Source organism: Carcharhinus amblyrhynchos, chromosome 1, assembly GCF_965287045.1.
Source record: "Carcharhinus amblyrhynchos chromosome 1, sCarAmb.v2.hapA, whole genome shotgun sequence".
NCBI lineage: Eukaryota > Metazoa > Chordata > Chondrichthyes > Carcharhiniformes > Carcharhinidae > Carcharhinus > Carcharhinus amblyrhynchos.
In genome coordinates this window covers 10,216,001-10,242,948 of record NC_137324.1, presented here as the reverse complement: position 1 = coordinate 10,242,948, position 26,948 = coordinate 10,216,001, and the positions used below count along the sequence as shown (strand labels likewise).

Here is a 26,948-nt window from a genome sequence, read left to right as displayed (position 1 = left end):
TCTATTCTCTCTCCACAGATGCTGTCAGACCCGCACATTTTCTGTTTTTGTTTCAGATTCCAGCATCCGCAGTATTTTGTTTTTAAAATATTAGAATGATTGTCTAATATCTTTAGACTTTAGATTGTCTAATATCTTTTCAAAATGACTGGAAGTTGAAACTAAAATTTATTTGAGTTTTTTTTGTTTGTCATTATGATTCTCATAAGAATACAGAATTCGGACTGCTTGAGTCCCAGGCACAAGTGAGATGCAGCATGTGTAAAGTGTTGTCAGGTTACATCAGTAGTAGGGAAAATGTTAGAATCTTTTAGAATGGATCTGATAAATAATCACTTGGACAATCTCAATCTGATTGGGCATGGTCAGCATAGATTTACAAGTGGGAAAACATGTTTGACAAACTGGATGGAGATTTTTGAGAATATTGCCAAGAAAGTTGAGAATGGACAGTGGATGGACATTGTATATTTGGATTTTCAGAAGACTTTTGATAAAGTTCTCCATGGCAGGTTGATTAGCAAAATAAAAGTGCACAGAATAGGAGGCAATAGACTGGCATGGATTGGGAATTGACTAATAGGCAGAATACAGAGAGATGGAATAAATGGGTCATTCTTGCGTTGGCAGTCGATCACTAGTGGGGCCTCAAGGATCTGTATTTGGACCTAGCTGGTCCTAATATCTATCATTGATTTGGATGTGGGGGTCTAAATGTAATATTTACAAGTTCATGGATGGTACAAAGCTAGGTGAGAATGTATGCTGTGAGGAAGATGTAAAGCAGCTACAGAAGGATTTGGACAGACTTTGTGGGTGGGATTCTTCAGCTGCACTTGCCCCAAAACCAGAGAATCCCACCCGAGGTCAATGGACCTTTGCTTGATCTGCTCTCCTTCCCACGGCTAGCTATGATTCCCGTCATGGGTGGGACAAGAGAATACCCCCCCCCAGTGAGTGGGCAAGAACATGGAAGATGGACTATAATGTGAAAAATGTGAGGTTTCCACTTTGATAAAAGGAACAAATGTGCAAAGAGTTTCTTAAATGGTAACAAATTAGAAAGTGTAGATTTGATTTGATTTATTATTGTCACATGTATAAGCTTATAGTGAAAAGTATTGTTTCTTGCGTGCTACACATACACACAAAGCATACTGTTCATAGAGAAGGAAAGGAGACAGTGCAGAATATAGTGTTACAGTCATAGCTAGGGTGAAGAAAAAGATCAACTTACTGCGAAGTAGGTCCATTCAAAAGTCTGATGGCAGGAGGGAAGAAGCTGTTCTTGAGTATGTGACCTCAGACTTTTGTATCTTTTTCTTGATAGAAGAAGGTGGAAGAGAGAACGTCCAGGCTGTGTAGGGACATTAACGATGCTGGCTGTTTTTCCAAGGCAGCAGGAAGTGTAGAAAGAGTCAATGGATGAGAGGCTGGTTTGCGTGAATGACTGGGTTTCATTCACGACCCTTTGTAGTTTCTTATGGTCTTGGGCAGATCAGGACCCATACAAAGATGTGATACAACCAAAGGGACCCGGGTGTCCTTGTCAATAAATCACTGCACAATAACATGCAGGTGTAGCCACCTGTTACAAAGGCTAGTGGAGTATTAACATTTATCGCAAGAAGATTTGATAACAGAAGCAGTGAGGTCTTGCTTCAATGATACAAGAGCTTGGTTTGATCACACCTGGAATATTGTGTACAGTTTTGGTCCTCTTGCCTCAGAAAGGATATTATTGCCGTAGAGGGAGAGCAACAAAGATAAATCAGATTTGTTCCGGGGATGGCAGGATTTTCTTACTGAAGGGAGATTGGTAGCAAACTGGACCTCTATTCTCTAGAGTTTTGAAGAATGTCATTGAACCATACAAAATACTTAAAGGAATAGATACGGTAAATGCAAGAATGATGTTTCCCTTGGTTGGGGAGTCCAGAACCAGGAGGTACAATCTCAAACTAAGGACCACTAAGGCCTGAGAGGAGGAGAAAGTTCTTTACACAGAAGGTTGTGAATTTTTGAAATTCTCTACCCCAAAGAGCTGTGAAAGCTCAGCCACTGAGTGTGTTTAAAGCAGAGACTGATGGATTTCTGATTAACAATAATGGAAAGGGATATAGGTATGGTGTGGGTAAAATGTTCAATCAGCCATGATTGTATTGAAAGATGGAGCAGGCTTGATGGGCTGAATGGCCTACTCCTGATCTTATATTCTTCTCCTCCTATTCTATGTTCCCAGGTCATATTAAGGCATCCATAGTCCAGTCTATGCTAAGCAACACTGAATTAATCCCGTTGTCCATTCTCTCAGTAAATTTATTTATTGTCAGAAATCAGCTTACATTAACACTGCAATGAAGTTATTGTGAAAATCCCCTAGTCGCCACACTCTTATTTGTGTACACAGAGGGAGCATTTAGCACTTAACTAGCACATCTTTCACACTGTGCAAGGAAACAGGAAGCACCTGGAGGAAACCCATGCAGATACAGGGAGGACTTGCAAACTTCACACAGACAGTAACCCAAGCCAGGAATTGAACCCAGGTCCTTGGCACTGTGAGGCAGCAGTACTAATTACTGTGCCACTGTGCTACCCCACCTTCCTCAAATGCTTCAGGCAAGTATTTACTTGTGCTGTTAAAAAAAAATTTCCAAGAAGAAAGGAAGATGGACTAATATAATTAGTGAGATAGTTTAGAAGCTGGACTTGGAGTTCAAAAGAATGAGAGGTGACCTTAATGAGACATGTTGAATTCTCAGGGGATTTGACAGGGTAGATGTTGAAGGGTTGTTTCCCCTTGTGGGAGAACCTAGGACCAGGGAGCAGAATCTCAAAATAAGGGGTCACCCATTTAAGACGGAGATGAGGAGGACTTTCTTCTCTCAGGAGGTAAGAATTTTCTGTAGAATTCTTTACCATGTAGTGTTGTAGAAATCATGTCATTAAATAACTATGTTTAATGCTGAGATAGACAAATTTTTAATCAATAAGGGAATCAAGGGCGATGGGATAATGTGGGAAAGTGAAGTTGAGAATTATCAGATCAGATCAGTCATGATCTTATAGAATGGCGGACCATGCTTCATAGGCTGAATGGGCGCATGATGGCACAGTGGTTAGCGCTGCTTCTTCACAGCGCCGGGGCCCAGATTCAATTCTGGCCTCAGGTCACAGTGTGTGCAGAGTCTGCATATTCTCCTCGTGTATGCGTGGTTTTCTCCGGGTGCTCCGGTTTCCTCCCACAGTCCATAGATGTGCAGGTTAGGCTGATTGGCCATACTAAATTCACCCTATTGTCAGGGGATTAGCAGAGTGAATATGCAGGCTCATGGGAATAGGTCCTGGGTGGGATTGTAATTGGCTCAGTGGGCCGAATGGCCTCCTTCTGAGCTGTAGGGATTCTATGATTTTCTGATTCACTGATGGGTTGAATGGCCTACTTCTGCTCCAATGTCTTACGGTGTGGGTAAAACAATCTGAACTCAAAAGCATGAGAAATGCATTAAACGAGTTAGTGACATTGGAGTTATTTTAGAAAAGACTAGAAATAGGACAGAAGATTGTTCAAAATGAGCATTGAGAAAACAGTGCAAGCAGGATTTTAAAAAAACAAACAAAGCAGGATGCACTGAGAATGTAGTCAGTTTACTTTCACAAAACATTTGAATGAGAATATTCCAAATGCTGATTAATTAACCCTGGTGGCTACAGCACAGGAAGAAGTCTCACAACACCAGGTTAAAGTCCCTTTAACCTGGTGTTGCGGGATTTCTTACTGTGTTTACCCCAGTCCAATGCCAGCATCTCCACATCATGAGCCACGGCACAGGCAGGAATATCTCTTAGGTTCAGTTAGGGTGGGTCATGTCTGTTTTATCAAACTCAAATAAGCTGCAAACTAGAAGCAGCATTTTGGGCAGCACTTGTGTGAAATGTTGTTGCCTTAGGTTGCACTTTGAACCTGCTTCAGTGGGAATGCACAAAATGAGCAGTCTCCAATATTTCACCAATCAAATATATTTTATTAATTCAATATGCTCTCATAATACAGTTATAATATGATTGTGAAGTCATACAAGGGACAATCAAATGTACATTATACTATTAGCATTTAAACATGATACAATCAAATTGTGTGATATTATATACAGTATAATGATATATGTAATACAACAGACTGCCTAAATATACCAGACATTTAAAATCATAAATGATCCCATATTTTAGTGGGCTTTAAAGTATTAGAACGTATTTTAAGGATCTAGTACCAGAAATAACTTTTATTTATATAGGGTGGCAGAGTGGTTAGCATCACTGTCTCACAGCACCAGGGACCCAGGTTCAATTACGGTAGAGTCTGTCTGGAGTTTGCACATTCTCCCCATGTCTACATGGGTTTTCTCCAGGTGCTCCAGTTTCCTTTCACTGTCGAAAAAGATGTAGCTAAGATGAACTGTGTAAACAATCAATGTGTGGGTTTATGGGGGTTCCGGGGCTAGGTAGGGTGCTTTTTGGAGGGGTCAGTACAGACTCGATGGGCCAAATGGCCTCTACCATGCTGTAGGGATTCTATGAGTCTACACATTATTACTAAACAATATTTGACATGCAGTTGCAAAACTGCACCTTAGTGGCAGGGGGATTAGCAGGGTAAGTGTGAGGAATTACTGGCTTTGGGATGAGGTGGGATTGTTGTCAGCACAGGTCAATGGGCCGAATGGCCTCCTTCTGCGATAGAAGGGGGTGTTAGTTTTAAAGTGTGTCTTAAAGGAGGGGAACGAAGCAAAGAGGCAGAGCTGGGATTTTCCAGGCACGCTTGCCTAAGGCCAGAAAATTCTCCCCGAGGTCAACAAACTTTTGCATTTTAAGTTTGTTTATTAGTGCCACAATTAGGCTTACATTAATATTGCAATGAAGTTACTGTGAAACTTTCCCAGTCGCCACACTCCAGCGTCTGTTCGGGTACACTGAGGGAGAATTTAGCATGGTCTGTGCCCTTAACCAGAACATCTTTGGGACTGTGGGAGGAAACCGGAGCACCTGGAGGAAACCCACACCCCATTCAGACATAGAGAAAATGTGCAGACTCCATACAGACAATGATCCAAGCTGGGAATTGAACCCGGATCACTGACACTGTGAGGCAGCAGTGCTAACCATTGTGCCACAATGCCACCCAATGGTCTGCCCCTACCCACAATGATTCCCGTGGTGGGCATGACAGGAAAAATTCACCCAGTGAGTCTTTAGGGAGGAACTTCCAGACCTTAAGTTCCAGGGAGCTGAAGTGGCAGAGCTATTCAAAGCGGGGTGCTCAAGAGGGCAGAGTTAGATGATGGCAAATGTCTCAGAGGGTTATGGGGACTGGAGAAAATTATAAGGAGAAGCGAGGCAATGCAGAGATTTGAAAACAAAAAAGGGGTTTCAAAAAGCCGGGGGTTAGTCAGATGGTCAGCCAATGCAGGACAGTCCACACAGGAGTGGCAGATGAACCAAACTGGGTGCAAGTTTCAATGTGGCCAGTGAAGTTTTGGATGACCTTAAGGTTGCAAAGGGTAGAAAGTGTGAGGCTAGTCGGAAGGGTCAATAGACTCGAAGTAGGTGAACTGTGACTGTATCATAATGTAAAGTCACATAGTGCCTGGGATCCAGATTCGATTCCTGGCTTGGGTCACTTTCTGTGCGGAGTCTGTACATTCTCCCCGTATCAGCATGGGTTTCCTCCGGATGCTCCAGTTTCCTCCCACAGTCCGAAAGACATGGTTAGGTGCATTGGCCATGTTAAATTCTCCCTCATGCACCCAAACAGGCACTGGGAATAGGGAATTTTCACAGTAACTTTATCAGTATCTTAAATCCAGTGTCCTGCCCTACAGTGCAGAAGACCTTCTCATCCATCTAGTCTGCACCAACCACAATCCCACCCAGCCCTAACCCCAGAGCCCCACTTTATTTACTTATCCTGTTCGTCCCCCTGACACTAAGGGTCAATTTAGCATGGCCAATCAACTTAACTCGCACATCTTTGGACTGTGGGAGGAAACTGGAGCACCTGGAGGAAGCCCACATAGACACGGGGAGGATGTGCAAACTCCACACAGACAGTGACCTGAGGCCAGAATTTAACCAGAGTCCCTGGCGTTGTGCAGCAGCAGTGCTAACCATTGTGCCAACATGCCACCCAACTTCATTGCAATGTTAATGTAAGCCTACTTGTGACTAATAATAAATAAACTTTAACTTCATAAAATGCCATAAAAGAACACTGAATCATAACATGATAACACTATAATACATTGTTTTATTTATGTTTTAACACATGATTTTTTTAACGATAGGGATTTTCGTTCTATTCTACATTCCATTGTTTAAAGTTTAATTATTAGGGTCTCCTGCTCAGAAAGGACAGTAGGACTAGAGGGCACAGCCTCAAGATAAGGGGGGGGGGGCAGTTTAGAACGGAGTTGAGGAGGAACTTCTTCGCTCAAAGGGTGGTGAATCTCTGGAATTCTCTGCCCATTGAAGTGGTGGAGGCTGCCTCGCTAAATATATTTAAGACGCGGGTAGATAGGTTTTTGGTAGGCAAGGGGATTAAGGGTTATGGGGAGAAGGTGGGAAAGTGGAACTGAGCCACTTCAGATCAGCCATGATCTTATTGAATGGCGGGGCAGGCTCGAAGGGCTAGATGGCCTACTCCTGCTCCTATTTCTTATGTCACAAGTAGCTTACATTAACATTGCAATGAAGTTACTGTGGAAATCCCTTGTCTCTTATTTTGATTTCGTTTAATCATTTTGTCTTTTTTTCTCTCTCAAATTGCCGATTTCACATCAGTCGAGATCCTGTCTCAATTCGCTGCTACTGTTGTTCTGGATCTATACTTTGTTTATTCCTTGCTCTTGTTTCCTCGGTCTCTCCCCTGCCTTAACCTGAGATTCGCTTCTCTTGTCTCAGATAGCTTGTGGGGCGAGTGGTTTAAAAAAAAGCTCTGGCGGGCTGCCCTCTGGGCTTTCAGTAGCGACACTATTATTGATGGCAAAATCTCTCATACTGAGAGAGGTTTTAGTGTCCTGTAAACTTCCCAATCCATGTCATCGCGCGTTCCTTACATTTTCACATTCCCCTCAATTAATGCGCAAAGCCTTTTTAAATTGAATCAGCCACTTGATGGGGGGGGGGGGGGCTAGGGGGGGATATCTCATGTAGCAAAGAGTTGTGGCAGGGAGCATTTTAATTATAGCGGTGAGATTGCATTCAATGTAATTTAATAAGAATCATGTTCTAAATAGCCCATGCGAGATATACATTTGTCCTTTGTGCAAGTCGTGCTTGTGTGTGTGTGTGTGTGTATGTGTTGTCAAGGGGATATTAGCTGCTTTAGTAAGTGTTCCTGAACGGCTGGGGTTGACCGGGACATGTTGTGGAGATGCCGGCGTTGGACTGGGGTAAACACAGTTGTGAGACTTCTTACTGTGTTGACTGGGACACCATGGGACAAGTTAGCAATCCCGCCGAAAGTACTCCCTCCGTTTTTTGTTTTGTTTGCAGTCCACACTGCGAAACTCCGGTCAGGCCGCTAATTGGGGTTGAAAATTGCGCTGGGTTTCGCAAGCAACGGAATGAGGACGCAGCTGGCGATGAAGGGGAAAGGACAACAACGTTGGGTTCGAGAATGGAACAAATTCTCAACGCAACCCCGTGAGCGGGGAGAAAAAGAATAGAAAGTGAGCGGCTAAATAAAACTAAAATAAAACAGGGGGCGGGGGGCGTAAAAGGAAGGGAAAAAGAGAGTGAGTGAAGATACATTCCATTGTTAAACTAGCCCATTGTTAAATGATTAACTCATCCTCTATAGACGCCCCTCTATCAATGTTCATATCTTCATCTATTGAATTCATCTATCGATACTTCCAACTTGCACTCATTTATAGAGGGTAAAATTGAACACAAAAGCATATTTGTTTTGATTTATTTCCACCTGTCGATTATTTAGCTATATATATATATCAATCTTTTATCTTTCGTCTACCTATCATTTATCTGCCTTATCATGTATCAATATTTTTTCTATGTATCTGACATTTATCTATTTTTTATCTACCGTTTCAGTCTATTATTTATCAACTATCTATCTGTCTTTGTGTCTATTGCACCAACAAACTCAGAATAAGCGAACACTTCTACTCAGTACAGAACCCTGCAGTGTCCACGCACTTACCCCATTCATCTAACCTAGTTTAAAACAAGAGTAGGCAATTAAATCTGTGGTGAAAACCAGCGGGAGATTATTGCATAAAAAGAATGTTTGGTGGTCAGAATCAGCGTCTGAAACTGAAGGCGTGGGTTAATTCATGCCGGTTACCACCAGAGCCTAACGCGCATGTAACTCAACCTCTCGAATCAGAATGCTAGTTACCAGCATTTAGAAATTGAATAAAAGGCGTGTAGACACTTAGGATAATTGCAGCCTCTGTCACAACCACAGGAAAGCCTAAGTGGGAACAAATTTAGCCTCCCGTTTAACAACCTCGATTCGGGGAAATTGACACGATGAACGAAAAACAAGTACATGACTGAATTAAAATTAATCACAAAACTGCGGCTTTGGCAAAAATAATTGCCATATTGTTTTAGAATAATCCAAATAAATGTGTAATGGTGTTGAAACTACCTTTGTTGTTAAAATAATAATTTAATGCGATTAGATTTATTAATAAAATGAAAACCCTCACTTGTCGTTGGTGTGGGAGACGCTTTAACTTGAGAATTGTTCTTGACCAACCCGTCGACTAGTTTTACTGGACAAATTGTTTTCTTTTGAAAGTTTATAAAATATGGGCTCACTTTTCAGTGGAGAACTAACTGAACGCGTGTGGACACATGCGAGGGTTGATGTAAATGTAATTAGATTTTAAATCCAGGTATTTATTTTACAGGGAGGATGGTTAAGTGGGTTAATGTTGAATTGTACCCTTATTAGCTTTTCAGAGGGCGCTGAAATCCCTAACATTTCTACGTATCGAATAACCTTCGAAAAGTAATGTTGGATTTTTTGATTATCTAAATAAATATATTTTTGGAGCTGGCTAATTTGATGAATCAGTCCCTCTCACACGGGAGCTAACTCGACTATTATACAGCTGGAACTGATGGATATGCGGATGCTTCAGAAAGAATTCCTCCCGTGAACACAGATTAAACGTGGATATAATATTTACTGTATTAGGGATATATTGCTGTATTAGGAGTGGATGGGACTTATTGGCTGGACTCCAAGAGGGAAAGGAACAATGGTTTAAAATTCCTGCTAGCCCCCTCTCATCTGGCCGCTATCACAAGAGGTACATTTCGAGACTATTTTTCAACAATTATACCCAGAGCAAATGTTGGACTCATTAAGATAGATTGGGATCTGGAATGCGCCGTGCGGTAGATTCAACAATACCATTCAATTGGATAAACACTGGGAAGGGGGGCACAATGGCAGGGATTTGGGGAAAGGGCAGGGAAGAGGGTCAGTGGACTGGGCTCTTTCAAAGATCTGACAACAGCAGGGCGGGCTGTGCTGTGCTGAAACCAGTCAGAAAGCAAGGCGAGATCCCAGCACCTAATTCATAAATAAGCGCATCAATAAATGATGACACGAAGGCATTTGTGTTAAATTTATCTGATCTTATTGATATCTCCAGCCTCCCCGCGCAGGTAGGAGTAATGGGAAGCCTCGATCTTAGTAATGCATCAGCGCGGAGGCCGAACGGGGGGGGGGGGGGGTGGCGGAAATCGAAAAGAATTAAATCTTATTTATGTAAAGTCTTTATAGAAAGCATCATCAAGGAACGTCCCAAGCCGCGTCACGTTTAATGAATTACTTTTCAATTCACCAACCTGCACAGCTACACGGAGCGTTCTATAAAACAGCGGCGGGTGCCATTATTTGCAGTAATATTAGATTCGCTTGCTATAAACTGCGGGCAGCCACTCACGATCTGTGTAATTAATCCATGGCTCTTCGAGAAAGTGAATGGTTTAAACAGGGCCAATCCGTCATATCGAAGACAATTAAAGATATAAATTTCCATGCACCAGGTCACAAATATATAACACTTCACGTGTTAAATATTATGTATTTGTGTCGAATGCAGTGCAAAATTCTTGCATTGCGATATCTAATAATTATCATCCGTTTAGTTTATTACAGAACGTGGCGGGGTAGGGGCAGATTAATTGACCATAATCACTTGTCAGAATACATTTCTGCACTAGATCTGGTTCGATTTCTCACTCGTATTCCTTACTGCAATCTGCAAGCTCCAATGTTTGATAAAATGAGGGGAATAAAGTCGATTTTTTTAAAAAAACACGATTGAATATTTGAGCCCCAAATAAACCTCAGCGCCACTACCTAACCAAGAAAAAAGCAGAGAGATGCGAAGCAGAGAAAAACAAGGGTCAAGATCCCGTAATTTTAAAAGATCCCCTAATTTCAAGATCCCCGAATTCCCTTATTTTAAAAGATATATGTATAAATTATTATCTATTAAAACTATATTTATATATTACTATATTGTAACGATATTGATATTATAACATTATTTGTGTACAATTCATTGCTTTATATGAATTACAATATGTACCGTTGATAATTACGTTATGAATGTTATTTTGGATTGCATCATATTTGTTTCGATTTAAATTTCGTTTGGAAACTTTCTAATAATTAAATTATAGGTCTGAGAAACAATACGATGTTGCAGTTCCCAAACCCTGATTTTGTACTTCCCCAAAACCTACATTAAATTGGATTAAATGTCGAACTGGCCAACACAGGAACTGAGCAAATCCTTTATGTCACTCGCATCCTTTATCATTTAGGGATGGGTACGGGGAATATGAATAATAGCTGATTATGGGGTACTAGTCCCCACGTTAAGAAAAATAAAGCGATATGTCACGCAGTCCTCTCCTCTCACACATACACACACACACATATATAAAACCCTGGACACTCCTTTCCTTCTCCATCAACGGAATGCTTTGTCTGTACAGCGAGCAAGTAACAATACTTTTCACTTATACACCAATACATGTGACAATAATAAGTCAAATCAAATACTCACCAAGGGAACATCCTCCGAGGTAGCAGAATGGATTTACCGCTATTGAGTTTGCATTGGGGACACACAAGTGCTTGAGTTTTTGCTTGTGTATTCGAAATAGTTTTCCCCAGAATAGTTAAGATTCCATTTCCCCAATCTAGGCGTCCCGGCGATTTAAAACTGGGCTGAAAATTTAATAATTTAAATCTAATCTGGTAACTTGCATTGTCCCTGAAAATATTCAAAGCATTTTTAAGTGCATTAAGAACGAAATCAAAGAGAATTTTTTGAAAGTGGATTTCCCCACTTCTGCTTGTTTGTTACTAGTTAACAGCACATGGGATAACGATACAAAAAAGCAAAGATGTTGGCATCGTTTTCAAGTCTTTATTGCAAATCATTTTTCATTGTTATTCCTTCCTCTTGAGAGGAGAGCAGGGATTTTTTTTTGTTTTTATTTGCAAATTTATTTTGCCCAGAAAGATGGGTTCCTGCCTGAAAAGCCACCCATCAATCATGCCACGGGCCAATGGAGATTCAGCTTCAGGCAGGGAGAAGGGAGGAGCCGCTGAAATTCTCAATGGGAATCTTATCACTGTCGGAAGGGGGAGGAGGCGGGGACGGGGGAGGCCATTGACCAGGGCTGAGGCAGGATAGGGGGATGTGGCTGTCAATCACAGCAGGATTGGGACCAATGGGACGCGGAGGTGGGCGGGACGGATGCTGAGCTGTCAATCAAGGGCGGTGGAGACCAATGAGGGAGGAGGAGCCCGGGGATTTTCGCCTCTCCAGTTCCAAAGTACCTGCAGAAACTCGGATGTAACTCGCTGGAGAGGAAATGCGCTCCTAATTATAATTTTGCAAATAATGATACATTTTTAAAATTGTATTGATGAATTCACCCAAATCAGGAGGAGGAGGAAAAGCAATAATCCATCGTTGGGCCCTGTGGAATATTTTGCTCTGATTAATTTTTTTAACACGAAAACTATTTTGGGGGAGAGAGAGAGAGAAATTGGATAACTGCAACCAAAGATATTGTTCAAAAAAAAACAAACCATGGATCATGCTGCAATGGAACAAACGCATTCACAACACGAGCCTATAAACTTCGGAATTGATCAGATTCTGAACAATTCGGAGCCAGGCAGTTGCATGCACCCGAACCGGGTTGCTGATTCGGATTACCACATCGCAACCAACGCTTACAACTCTCACCCCGATGGCTACAGTCATGCTTACAATAACGCCTGCAGTATGGCCGGATTACCGGGATCCTATAATGTTAACATGTCTATGAATATGAATGTAAGTATGAATATGAATGTTAATATGAACAGCGGGGCCGGGGTGATCCGAGTACCCGCTCACAGACCTCACATGCCTCCTCCACCTCTCTCGGCCGGGATGCCAACAGTGCCCTGTCTCCCCAGCATGGGCAACATGGCAAACTTATCTAATTTAACTTTCCCCTGGATGGAGAGCAGCAGGCGTTTTGCCAAAGACAGACTAACAGGTGAGGTCTTGCATTTGTGTGGGTGTTGGGGGCGAATGTTTGACTGTGTTGTTTTGTTATCGTTTGAAATAATGTTTAAAGAGACCCCGGGTCTGTTGGGCGAAGATCAGCAGGGGTTGGGGTGCAATTGGCTCGCTCTCTCAAGGGGTTGGTACGGGCATTTTGGGGCCGAATGGTCCTCCTGAACGGTGATTCCCTGAAATAAAGCAATGACAGACACGGGGGGGAGGGGGTCGAAATACCGCGAGTGAAGGGATATTAAAATATAGACCACATCCAAAGTGGGGGAGAGAAACGAAATTGGAGACGAGGGCATGTGAAAATTTGGAAAGTGTAAAGAGGAATTAATTTGAAAACAGATATGCAAGAGACTTAAATCTCATATTGGAGACAATATTTAAAAATACTGTGTGAAAAACGAAGAAGAAGTTTTCTAAAAAAAAGAGAAACTCGAAAAGGAAACTTCTGAAAAATAAATCGCAGAAAATCTTGAACATTGAAGAAAATTAACCACCTTTGGAACTAAGGACAAATTATTGGTGCCGGAATGGAAATTTCCATTCTTTGGAATGATAGAGATGTTTCGAGTGAGGTGTCTCAGTAATGGTTTGGGCCCAGTTAGTTATCTATAATTAAACACCCTAAAGACAAGACAACGGAATGATATGCTTATGTGTAATCTATGTGTATAACCATACTAACTTTCTGAAGGAGAAAATAATAATGTATAATGTATAGAACGGTATTAATGTTATACACAAACATCTAAACACAGGACAACAGAATAGTATATATTTATAATCTATACTAACACCCTATAAACACAACAGAATAATATATAACCATAATAAATACGAACACTCTAAAGACTGAACAACAGAAAAATATGCAGCATAAAACAGAACAGAATAATGTATGCATAATATATACTAACGTGCTCAATAAAGCAATATATAATAACAATATAGCAATAATATAGTAACATCCTAAAGAGTGAACAACATAATAGCATGCATCCTCAAGCAGAACAACAGAATAATGTATGTATAATGTATACTAACATGCTCAATATAGCAAGTATATATAACTATAATACATTAACACCCTAAAGAGTGAACAACATAATAACATGCATCCTCAAACAGAGCAACAGAATAATGTATGCATAACATATACTAACACCCTAACTATACCAACATGTATAATATACACTAACCCAAATGCGCCCTCTCCTTTCCTTCTCCATGTGCAGTATGTTTTATCTGTATAGCGTGCAAGCGGCAATACTTTTCACTGTACGTGTGATAATAAATCAAATCAAATCAAATTGCCCTAAATAAAATAAGAATATATAACTATAATATACACTAACATCCTAAAACAGAACAGAATAGTGTATGTATAGTATGTACAAACACCCTAAATATAGTAAATATATAGAACAATATACAGTAACACGCAAAAGATTGAACATCAATAATATGCACCCTAAAACAGAACAGAATAATGTATATTATAAACAAACGCCCTAAATATAGTAAACATATAGAACTATAATATATTAACACGCTAAAGACCGAACAACAGAATAATATGCATCCTAAAACAGAACAGAATAATGTATGTATAATATATACTGAAATGCTCAATATAGGAAGTATATAGAACGATAATATATACTAACACACTAAAACAGAACAAAATAATATGTAATAATGTGTATGTATATATGATTGAACCAATCACTAAGGACAATCCCAAATACAATATAATTGCCATGTTTTTAGGAATACCCTTCACGATTCGTTTAATATTTTAGTTAAGAGTTCATGTCTCCAAAACGCATGCATCATTTAAATGTTTAGTGTGAATTTATCAATAAGGTCTCCCTACGAGTCAGTCGGGGAATTGACTGATATTTATTACAGCGTTATAGCAGCCTGGCTTTAAAATGGATCACGGCTTGAACAAAGTGCTGTTCGGTGCATTATTAAATATGATTTCACTTCTAACTGAGGTCGCGTTTGTTTTGAAGACAGACGCATTAACATTATGGATGTTGCTCGCCTCGCCGCGGTGTCAGCGCCGTCCTCTTTGCTCCCACACTGTTCATTTATTTTGTCAGTTTTATTAGCTCCCGGTGGGTTCCCCCGCACATCTCATTCCCCCCGCCCCGTCTCTCCCAGTTTGCTGCTTGCCTCGAACCAGCTGCGGGTTCCCCAACACTCCGTCCAGAGACGGAGCTGAAAGCTTGCACCCCGCCAAAACCACACACCATTACTCAAAAAACACTGCAGTAAATACAGAGTAACAATCGTCCTCTCCAAGACAAAACGGCCGAAGCTTAATAAAAGCAAATTACTGCGGATGTTGCCAGACCTGCTGAGATTTTCCAGCATTTTCCCTTTTCGTTAACGTCTAGAGCTTTTTGAGAGGAGAATTGCAAAGCTTGGCGTCTTTTCCATAGATGCACAGGGGAACTGAGCATTATTTTCCCATTATTATTATAAATTACAATAGTCACTTTATAATAAGATATAAAAAACTATGTACAAAATATGAACTTGTATGAGATTATTAATTACAATAGTCAATTAATGATTTCATACTAGTCCATATTTTGTATATAGACAGCTTTTCCCAATACAGATACACGTATATATAAATGAGATGTAGTGTGTTAACTTTTGTTGGTTTCGGTCATTTTAATATTCGATAATTTAAATATATACATATACACAAAACGAGTTTTTTTTTAACTGCTTTTTTTTTCAATTTGCTTCTTTTAAAATATATGAAATACAAAGTGATTATTGGAGTGTGTGTGACACCAGTCATTATTTGAAAATGAGCTCAGGAAGAAGGTCCCGAATGGAAATTCGCGACCAAACCACATCTCCACGTGTTGGGGGAGACAAGTGTTTCGTTCCCAGAGTGGGAAATATCTGGAATTATCCGCCGTACGAATTACCCGAGGCAGCAATATTAGGGGCTTATTTAAGCCTTCAGTTTTAAGGGACAATTTAGATGCCGTAAATTAAAAAGATTAGTGTCGTGGTTAGATGGAGATCCTTGCTGTTATGCATAGCGAATCCCTGGAATAGTTTGCAGATTAACGCACTTTCTTGCGCCGAGGGAGTACATATTTGAAGTTAGAAGCTGTTGTATAAGCGCGCTTCCCACCTCGTGTCTATTCACCAACTGCATTTAATAGTAATATAAACATGTACTTTTATTATTCATTCATATTCCGGGCACACACATGAGTTTGCCGGTATCTATGCCTGAGTTATTAGGTACAAATCGAATTGTAGCGTTGTTCGTGTGACTGGCTAAATTAAATTAATCACTTTGTAAGTGAGTGGTTTTGATAACGAGATAAAATGATAACTTTGGAAAGCCGCAAATACAAGCAGAACATTCTAGAAATATGCACTAAGGTCCCAAGGCCTCTGGAAGGCAGATCAGAATAAATGCTTTGAGAAGACAATTCTTGAAGATATGGGCATCGCTGGCTAGCCCAGCATTTATTAATGATTCCTAACCTTCTGGAACCGCCGCAGTCCATATGGTGTCGGTACACCCACCGTGCGTTTAGGGAGGATGGAAAGGTACCAGTCAATACTGCCGAGGGGTCATGCTGACTTGAAAGTTGGCTCTCCTCTCCCTCAGATGCTGTCAGTCCTGCTGAGTCTCCAACATGTTCTGTTTTTGTACCAGTCGTTTGGAGCCGTTTGGAGTTAGGGAGACCCACAGTGCTGTTGGGGAGGGAGTTCCAGGATTTTGACTCAGCCACAATGTAGGAACAGTGAAATGGGACAGCATGGTGGCACAGTGGTGAGCACTGCTGCCTCACACTGCTAAGGACCCCGGTTTGATTGTCTGAGCGGAGTTTGCACATTCTCCTTGTGTCTGTGTGGGCTTCCTCCGGGTGCTCCAGTTTCCTCCCAAAGTCTGAAAAAAGTGCTGTTTAGGTGCATTGGCCATGCTAAATTCTCCTTTAGTGTACCCGAACAGGCACTGGAGTGTGGCGACCAGGGACTTTCACACTAACTTCACTGCAGTGTTGATTTAAGTCTCCTCGTGACACTAATAAATAAACTTTTTTAATTTCCAGTCAGGATATGAAGTGACTTAGAGGGGAACTTGCCCATCATATCCCCGCCTTTCTGTTTGAGGCAAGTTTCTCTGCTATCCCTTTACACATTCTGATCCGATCTTGGAAGCTTCAAATATTGGTGACGGGGGGATGAGAGGGAGATGTGGGGAGATTTGAACCATGGGTCCGTCTGCCCCTTGAGATGGATATGAAAGATGCGGGCAATATTATTCTCGGATGAGCTGGATAATTCCTGTGTTCTATTTATCCCTCAAACAACAGTCACTAAAACAGATATTGTAGAATCTTGTCTTTCTTTATTTTTCTTCCTCCCCACACTTTCCCCTATTTTGTCTCCTTCCTTTACCTTTTCTCCCCCTTCGTTTCCCTTTTCCCCTTTCTTTCTCAATTTTACCTCTCTCCTACCTGTTTCTACCTGCCCCCGCCGCCCCCCCCCCCCCCCCCCATCCTCATGTCACCGCCTACCCTCTGATTTCAGCTTCTCTGCCGTTTGGCCTTCACTCCTTTTATTCTCTCTGTGGACTGCCATTAGTAGCCTTTTTCCCTTTGGTTTTTGCAGCTGTGACTCATCTTTCGTTCCCTCACCCTGCAGTATAAATATCTCCCATTTTCTGTGCCTTTTGAGCTTGGGCAAAGGGTGGTCTGGATTCGAAAGGTCAGCTCTTTTTTCTCTCCTTACAGATGCTGCCAGACCTGCTGAGATTTTTCCAGCGTTTTCTCTCTCTCACTTGTAGAGTCGTGCTGGATGCGAATGCATTCTCCCAATGCCCATGCATGTGGGACTGGAGTCAGATCTGGACTTTAACTCTGTTCCTCTCCATAGATGCGTGGCAGAAAATGATTTCGGCACAGACAAGAAGGGCCAAAAGGCCTGTTTCTGAGCTGTAATTTTCTATGGTTCTATGCTGCTGAGTACCCCCCACACCCCCACCCAGCACCTCCTGTCCTTATTCCAGTGGGCCTGGGAATGAACCACATCAATGAAGATCACTCTCTTTCTTGGCCTGATCTACACCGTTGTATGTGTCCGGGAATCCGCCCTGTGATAACCCCTGCATTGCGAACTTTCAAACCTCTCCAAGCGCTCTCTGCTTGTGTCCGGCGGCAGTCGGCGAACTTCCTGCCGCAGTCGCAAAGCTGCACGCAGCATGAATCATTCCACCCCCCCCCCAGAATCTGACAAGAGTCTGGATTTGATCCATAAACACAGCCGGTCGTAAACTGAGGCAGCCTTTAAACCCGTGAGAAGGCGTCGGGCGCCGAGGGAACTGGCCTCACTTCACACGGTGCCAGCGTGAGGGAGGAAAGTGCTCAACTAACCACACTGGCCTCTATAAATTAACCCAAGTGTTTCCGAAGGCGCAACGGGTTTTACTGGCTGATAAACTCTTATCAGTTTGTATCAACTGGGGAAAAGAGATGGGGGGGGTGGGGTGATAGGGGAGAGGCAATAAGAAAAAGTTGTGTGTGGGGTAAAGATAGATTGTGTGGGCGCACAGAGAAAGACAGAAATGGGGATTAAAATGGGGACGACATGAAGACAGTAAAGGAAGGAAAAATGCATAGATGGGGGAACGATAGATGAAAAGGATGAAAGCATGAGGAAGAGGGAATTCTAAAGTTTAAGTTTAAAGTTAATGCATTAGTGTCGCCAGTAGGTTCACATTAACACTTAATGAAGTCGCCGTGAAAAGAGGTGAGGGGAGATTGTGAGATAGTGCTGGAATAAAGGGGGGAGGAAAGAGTACAGTTGTTACAATTGCAGCCTTTTATTTCTCTAACTCATATTTCCCGCCCTGGTGTTACCCAAATGATGTGGAGATGCCGGCGTTGGACTGGGGTAAACACAGTAAGAAGTCTGACAACACCAGGTTAAAATCCAACCGATGTATTTGATAGTAAACTATCCAGTAAACGATAGTAAACTATCAAATAAATCGGTTGGACTTAAACCTGGTGTTGTCAGACTTCTTACTGTGTTACCCAAATGAGCAACTTTCAGCCGATAGACCGGGTTCGATTCAGACGCTGCAACATCAAATGATATGTGAGGGGGACTCTGCGATTTGTCGATTTGCAATTTGACAAGCGACGAAAGAAAACATTGCAGTGAAACTGGGCTGGTTGGAGTGTTTATATGAAGTGTCACTGGGACCGGGATTCAACCAGTTCCCTACGGCTTCCCCCCTATTGACTAAACCCTCCTTCTGCCCTTGTATGCAGTCTATATATATATAGTATATGTATATAAATTTAAATAAAATATAGCGCTTGGCAGATTCACAATGCAAAATAAATTAATGATAAAGGTTCATGCCCAAGCGAACTCCATATCAATGCGTGAGGAATGAACGTGGGAATGTCTGTCTCGGCCTTTACTGCAAACTCAACCGCCCACCGCCCCCCCCCCCGCCCTTCGGCCCCTTCCCTCCCGGCTAGACCCTAGGGAGGAAAGAACCCCATATTCCAGCTTTGCACCGCCCGACTGCGGACCTGTGTTCCAAATCTGAATTCACTGAACACAGCACAGGAGGCCATTCGGCCTATCTGTCTGTACCAGCTTCTTGGAAAGAGCTATCTAATTTCACAGATAAACGCGGATGCGGGAATCTGAAAGAAAAACAGAAAAATGCTGGAAAATCTCAGCAGGTCTGACAAGCATCTAGATTCGAAGCGTTGGCTCTACTCTCTCCACAGACCTGCTGAGATTTTCCAGCATTTTTCTGTTTTCGTTTGTAAGTAATCTCATTCCTCTGCCTGTTCCGTCGTAATCTTGATTCCCCCTCCTTTTCCAATATTTAATTAATACACTTTGAGAGTTAAGGTTCAATGTGTTCCTCTGCCCTTTCAGAGATCTTAGGGAGTGGGATAGCATGATCTTGGGATTGGACATAACTCGGCACAACATTGAGGGCCGAAGGGCCTGTACTGTGCTGTAATGTTCTATCTTCCAGATCATTGCAATTTGCTATATAAAACCTTGACTTTTTTCTTTTTTGTTTGTTAATCCTCTTAAATCTGTTTACACTGGTTGCCGGCCCTTCTGCAACTGTTCATCGTGCTCACTTTGCCAGACTTTCTCCAAATTTTGAACGCCTCTGCTTATAATGCATACTCACATCTATTGCCACTGTTCCGCCCACCTCCCTGACTGACAGGGCTATTCATTGCCGCAGTCATGTAGGGATCCGCGAGTGTAACAACATGTTGTTTTAGCAGTAAAGGTCTGTGAGGAATTGGAAACGGGTTAGCGAGCAGAAACAAATGAGCGTGTTACCCGAATGGAGACAGAAAGAGGCCCAAATAGCCGCTCCAGATCTAAACACAGAATCAAGGAGAGAGGCTAGATTCATTTCCAAACTTGTACTCCATGTGCACCCAACCCCCAGCCCCCGCCCAAACATAGCTAGCTGCTTTGCAACAATATTTAAACTCACAGGGATAAACACCCGGGGAGGATATTCGTAGCTGGATTGTTATGACTATATGGAGAGAAAGGGACTCATTCACAAAGATATTTACTTAAAGACACAAAAAAAACACGCAGGGCTGCAGGGAGTAATCGGATAATCATTTCAAAGAAGCGGGACAGGTTTGACGGGCCGATTGGCCTCCCTCGGAGCTGGGTGATTTTATCATACAAGATAGTTGCACAGTTGGGCAGCGCAACAGTTACCCGCAAGTTGGCATTGCTTGAGTCAGAAGGCCTAGTCTCCACCACCACCAGTGGCTGAAGGGCAATTAAGGATAGGCAATAAATACTGGCCTAGCCAGCCGCACCCACGTCCCATGAATGATTTTTTTTTAAATTCAAAGCTGGATCTGACAGTTCCTTGCAGTACCACTGGTGCTGCCTTTTGTGCGAGACTTCAAACCAAGTCCTCAAAATGTAACCCCTGGCGGCTATAAAAAGGGAGCTCATTGAGAGAATTCTACTGTCTCACCCACCTCAGGAATTGGAGCAGACAAGGGACCCACAATTGGAAGGTCTGTTGACCTCCTGTGGGATTTCCCATTCTCCCTGTCGAGTGAGGCCATAAAATTCCATCTATATAGAGACACAGAGCAATTGAGCACAAAACAGGCCATTCGGCCCAATTGTTCATGCCAACCATTTCCTAGTTAATTCCAATTGCCCCACATTTAACCCATATCTCTCTAATCCTTTTCGATCCACGTATTTATCCAAATGTTGCTATTTTACCTGCCTCAAGTACTGTCTCTGGCAGCTCATCCCATAGACGCCCCACCCTCTATGTGAAGAAGTTGCCCCTCAGGTCCTTTTCAAATCTTTCCCCTCTCACCTAACACCTATGCCCTCTAGTTTACAATTCCCCTTCCATGGGGAAAAAAATGTGTATTCATCCTATCTGTGCCCCTCGTGATTTTGTACACCTCAATAAGGTCATCCTCATTTTCTGTGTTTAAGGTGAGAGGGGAGTGATACAAAAGGGTCCAGAGAGGCAATTCTTTCACACAAAGGGTGCTGAGTGTCTGGAACATTCTGCCAGAGGCAGTGGTAGAGGTAGGTACAATTTTGCCTTTTAAGAAGCATTTGGACAGTTACATGGGTCAGATGGACATAGAGGGATATGGGCCAAATGTGGGCAATTGGGACTAGCTTAGCAGTAAAACCAGGCAGCATGGACAAGTTGGGCTGAAGGGCCAGTTTCCATACTGTAAACCTGTATGACTCTATGACTCATTCTCCTGAAGAGCAGGGGAGTTGTCCACGGGCCAGTATTTATCCAGCACTCAACATCACTCGTAAATGTTTACAATGGGAGTTCACTGTGGGCATTGGCTGCTTTTTATAATAGCCAAAAAGTGACTGTAAAGCGCTCTGGGGTGTCCTGATGTGGGCGGACAGCACTCTGTTACTGCAAGTCTCTTTATAAAGATAGTTCTTTAAGTCAAGACAAGCAGTTGATTGCCCTGGTTGATGCCATTTGAACACAGGGAGATTAAGTGCAATCCAGTGTGTGAAAAGACTCTTCTTCCAGAGGCTATTCCAAAGCTGAAATATGAACAGGCATTCAATCCATACAACCCACAGGCTTTTTAAAACTCAGAGTTTAAAACCCATCAATTAGAGATTTAACTGCTGTTCAATCTGGTGTTGCAATATGGAATCTTCCATTATTCCATCAAAAGTAACTCCGAATATAATATGTTCTATATCCACCACCATAACTTTGGAAAAATTTATTCACAAACAGCAAGAAATGTAATGAATGCAAACATGTTATAATAGTTATTGAACAAGCCTCACAGTGCCAGGGACCCGGATTCAATTCCGGCCTCAGGTCACTGTCTTGTGTGGAGTTTGTACATTCTCCCAGTGTCTGTGTGGGTTTCCTTCGGGTTTCATCCCACAGTCCGAAAGATGTGCGGGTTAGGTTGATTGGCCATGATAAGTTGCCCCTTAGTGTCAGGAAGATTAGGAAGGTAAATATGTGGTGTTACAAGGACGGGATCCGGGTGGGATTGTGGTCGATGCAGAATGCAGGCTAAATGCCTCCTTCTGCACTGTAGTGATTCTATGATTCCATGAAACCTGAAATATATTGCATAATGGTGAATGCTGTTCCATATATAAAATATAAATAATTAGTTTATGGAACAAAATAAGCAGCATGTCATCCTATATATGATTTACTATCTATATATAGGTAATAAAAAGATGTTCCTGATGGTGGGATGTCCAGAATCAGGGTTATAGTCTAAGGTTTCAGGGTAGACTATTTAGGACAGAGGTGAGGAGAAATTTCTTCACCCAGAGAGTGGTTAGCCTGTGGAATCAGCTACCACAGAAAGCAGTCGAGGCCAAAATATTGAATGCTTTCAAGAGGCAGTTAGATACAGCAATTGAGGTGAAGGGAATCAAAGCATATGAGTTAAGGTGGGCTCAGTCTATTGAGTTGGCTGATCAGCCATGATCATAATGGATGACGGAGCGTGTTTGAAGGGCCGAGTGGTCTCCTGCTGCTCCTGTTTCGATATGTGTATCATTTAAATATAACATTAGATTAAATAATCCACCAGCCTTGAACTCATGGGTCTACCTTTAAAATGAATATATATGTATGTGTATATATGTTTCAGTAATAAATGTGTAATTTAATGGCCGATTGCCCACTTACGCATATACTTAGGGTGTGAGCACAGGAGTATGTGGGCCTGGACATATCCATATTTTAAAGATATTGTCCAAAGTATTGTGTCCACTGCGTGTAGGTAGGGTTATTGATTTCCGGTTCCCCTTTCCTTCTCATCCCCAATCTTTTTCAAACCACCAACTGTATAGTCTAATTAAGCACCAGGACACATCATTCTGTCCCTCTCCCACCTCATATCGATCATAGAACCCTACAGTGCAGGAAGAGGCCCTTCGGCCCATGGAGGCTGCACCAAACACAGTCCCACCCAGGCCCTACGCCCATATTACACCCACTAATCCCTCTAACTTACACATCCCTGGACACTCAGGGGCAATTTCTTAGCACAGCCAATCAACCTAACCCACACATCTTTGGACTGTGGGAGGAAACCCACGTAGACACGAGGAGAATGTGCAAACTCCAAACAGACAGTGACCCAAGCTGGGAATCGATCCCAGGACCCTGGCGCTACGAAGTAGCAGTGCTAACCACTGTGCTACCGTCACATCTTCACTTAGTAGCAGGACTTGTCCTGACACGGGGGACAGGGGTTTATCCCGCAATCCGCCTTGGGTCACATGAGCCTTACTACCACCCTCCCTCCCCCCAACCCCAATTCACCAGCCCCCCTTTTGTATAATCAGTAGTGTTATGTGTATTTTTAACACAACCAAGATTAGAGAAAAAAACAGTTAAGCGCATTGAAAAACAAATGTAACCGATAGGATTGGTGATGGATGATGGAGAGAACACTGGTGTTCATAGTAATGCACAAAACACCGCTTTCCCGACAGCCCAGTCTGTACATACACAGCCAGGGAGCCGGTTTCTCACGCACACAACCGGGAAACGAAATATAATGAAATATAAAACAATTAGAGAGTCTAGATAAATATTACAGTTCAGTAATTGTCTTCCTTACGTTATAGTAGATTGTTATTATTGATTAGTTTGACTGTGCAAGAAATAGTTTGTCCGTCTGATGTACATATTGGAACAAGTAAATTGCATATTATATCCACGCAGAGGTTTTGTGTGGGTTTGTATACAGTCACATACAGACCATGCCGTTACTTCCTTTGTCTACAAATGTTTCCGTTCCAAAAACAAAAACATCACTAAAATCCACCTCCAGCTCCGTTCACCACCTTTTCTTTCCCAGTCTGTGCACTTTATTCATATGCTTTCCATACCCCCGGTTTTATTTTGAACGCTATAATTTCCTCACTGACTGGATAGTTGAGATTAGACTGGGGGAGGTCATGAAGCTCTTGAACCCGGTGGCTCCGAATAGTGAAATCTGAGCTGTACACAGAGACGTGTTTAAAAAACAGACGACGTCCATCAATATTTCACCAGGAAAATAAGTTGGTTAGAATTCGTTTTATCAATGATTAGACCCCCATTGAACATTTTACAAGGGAAACTATTATTTTAGCGCTGTGTAAGTGCATAAATGCCTAAGTATACACATATATTTACACTTAAATATGCGTGTATATGTGTGTGTGTGTGTAGTGGTATTGCCATTGGACTAGTAATCCAGAGACCTAGGGTAATGCTCTGGGGACCTGGCTTCCAATTCCACCACGCAGATGGTGAAATCTGAATACAATAAAAATCTGGAATTAAAAGTCTAATGATGACCATAAAACCAAACCATCATGATTGTTGCAAAAAAAAAGACTTCTTTAGGGAAAGAAACCTGCCATCTTCACCCGATCTGGCCTACTTGTGACTCCAGACCCACAGCAATATGGTTGACCCTTAAATGTCTTCTCAAGTGGAGGGCATTTAGGGATGGGCAATAAATGCTGCCCCGAAGAGTGGTGCCCACGTCCCATGGAAGCATTAAAAAAAAGTGTAATACAGCTATGTATGTAGAGAAACTGTTCTCTCCAGGTGCAGTATGCAGGAACTCTGATATTTCCTCACTTTAACACAGCTTAACTTCATCCCATTGGCTCAACCCCTCCACAACCTCCAAGTTCTCAGACTGCATGTCCGGCATCCAACAATGGATAGACAGAAATTTCCTCAATTAAGTATTGAAAAAAAACTGAAGCCATTTTCCTTAATCCACGCCATAAGCTCTCGTCACCAAACCCATCATCTTCTTGGCAATGGTCAAATGCTGAACCATATTCCATAAACTTGAAATCAACCAAACCTCTGCTAACTCGCAATAACCCCACACTGACACTATAGTTAAGAAAGCCCACCAATGCCTCTACTTTCTCAGAAGACTAAGGGAATTTGGCATGTCAACTATGACTCTCACCAATCTTTACAGATGTGCCATAGAAGGCAATCCTTCTGGTTGTATCACAGCTTGGTATGGGCTCCTACTCTGCCCAGACTGCAAGGAGCTACAAAAGGTCATGAATGTAGCCCAATCCATCAAGCAAACCAACCTCCCATCCGTTGACTCTGTCTACTCTTCCCGCTGCCTCAGCAATGCAGCCAGCATAATTAAGGATCTCATGCACCCTGGACATTCTCTCTTCCACCTTCTTTCATTGGGAAAAACATACAAAAGTCTGAGGTCACATAGCAACCAACACAGGAACAGTTCCTTCCCTGCTGCTGTCAGATTTTTGAATGGATTTACCTTGCATTAAGTTGATCTTTCTCTACACATAGCTTGGATCGTAACCCTACATTCTGCATTCTGTCCTTTCCTTCTCTATGAACGGTATGCTTTGCCCATATAGCATACAAGAAACAATATTTTTCACTGTATGTTAATACGTGTGACAATAATAAGTCAAATCAAATGAAAATCAGATCAGTAAATCCTGTTCACACAAATTTTGTTGTGCTTACTGATCTGTACTGGCTCCCAGTTAAGCAAAACCCCAGTTATAAAATTCTTATTCTTGTCTTACAAATGCCACCATGTCTTGATCACATTCCCACCCTCAACTCCCCCAATCACTGCACCCCCCCCCCCCCCACTCCCCCACCCACCCACCACTTCCCCAAAGTCTGCAATCTCCTCCAGCTCTGCAATGCTCTGTGTTTCTCTAATTCTGGCCTCTGTACATCCCCAAATTTAATTGCTCCACCACCAAATTAGCATGACCAACATTTTTCACTGTGTACTAATACATGCGACAATAATAAATCATATCAAATCAGATCAGATCACTATTGATGGTGCCTTCAGCTGCCTAGGCTCCAAGCTCTGGAAATCCCTTTCACCTCACTTGCATTCTATCAGATCCTCCTTAAAAGCTATCCCTATAATCAAGCTTTTGGTCACTTGCTCTAATACCTCCTAATGTGGCTTGGTGTGAAATTGTATTTTATAATGTTTCGGCAAAATACCTCAGGATGTTGAATGATCTTAAAGCTGCTACATAAATGCAAATTGTTACCGTTGATGTTGTATAACTCCAGATAATAAAGGCGACTCACAAACGTTTACCACAATTCATCGAATCATAGAATCCCTACAGTGCAAAAGGAGGACATTTGGCCCATCAAGCCTGCACTGACATCAATTCCACCCAGGCTCGAGTGGAGAGATTGAGCAAATGGTGGTGAAGTTAAGCTATGTTAAAGTGAGAAAATATCGGAGCCCCTATGTACATGATACTGCAGCTAGAGAGAACACTTTTTCTAGGCACCTACCTGCATTACACATATATATCAGCAAGGAATATACGTAACCCCACATATATTCCCTGCTAATCTCCCCTGACCCTACGGGACAATCCCTTGCTCTTTACATCCTCATCAATCTTGGCTTGTCTTGTTATTCACCTGTGGAGTAAATTTAAAATTTAAATCCATGTCTACTTAACTTTTCATATACCCCAAGTTACCAGTAACAACAGAATTTCAGGTGTGTTTACCATGCATTATGGGCAAAGCATACCGTTCATAGAGAAGGAAAGGACAGAATGCAGAATGTAGTGTTACGATCCAAGCTACATGTAGAGAAAGATCAACTTAATGTCAATTGTCAATGATTCTGGACCAGACCTCCCCCCCGCACCCCCACCAAGTTTTTAGGGGATTTTCACAGTAACTTCATTGCATTG

At 42.1% G+C, this 26,948-nt stretch overlaps 1 protein-coding gene across 1 annotated transcript in view; it reads left to right on the top strand.

Moving 5' to 3' along the window:
* Positions 1–12,161: 12,161 nt before the first annotated feature.
* Positions 12,162–26,948, top strand: part of LOC145348897 (T-cell leukemia homeobox protein 1-like) — a 69,105-nt gene continuing 54,318 nt past the window's right edge. Inside the window, exon 1 of the mRNA XM_080196953.1 lies at positions 12,162–12,618. Within this exon, the coding sequence (XP_080053079.1) occupies positions 12,162–12,618 (457 nt within the window). The remainder of the gene's footprint in view (positions 12,619–26,948) is intronic.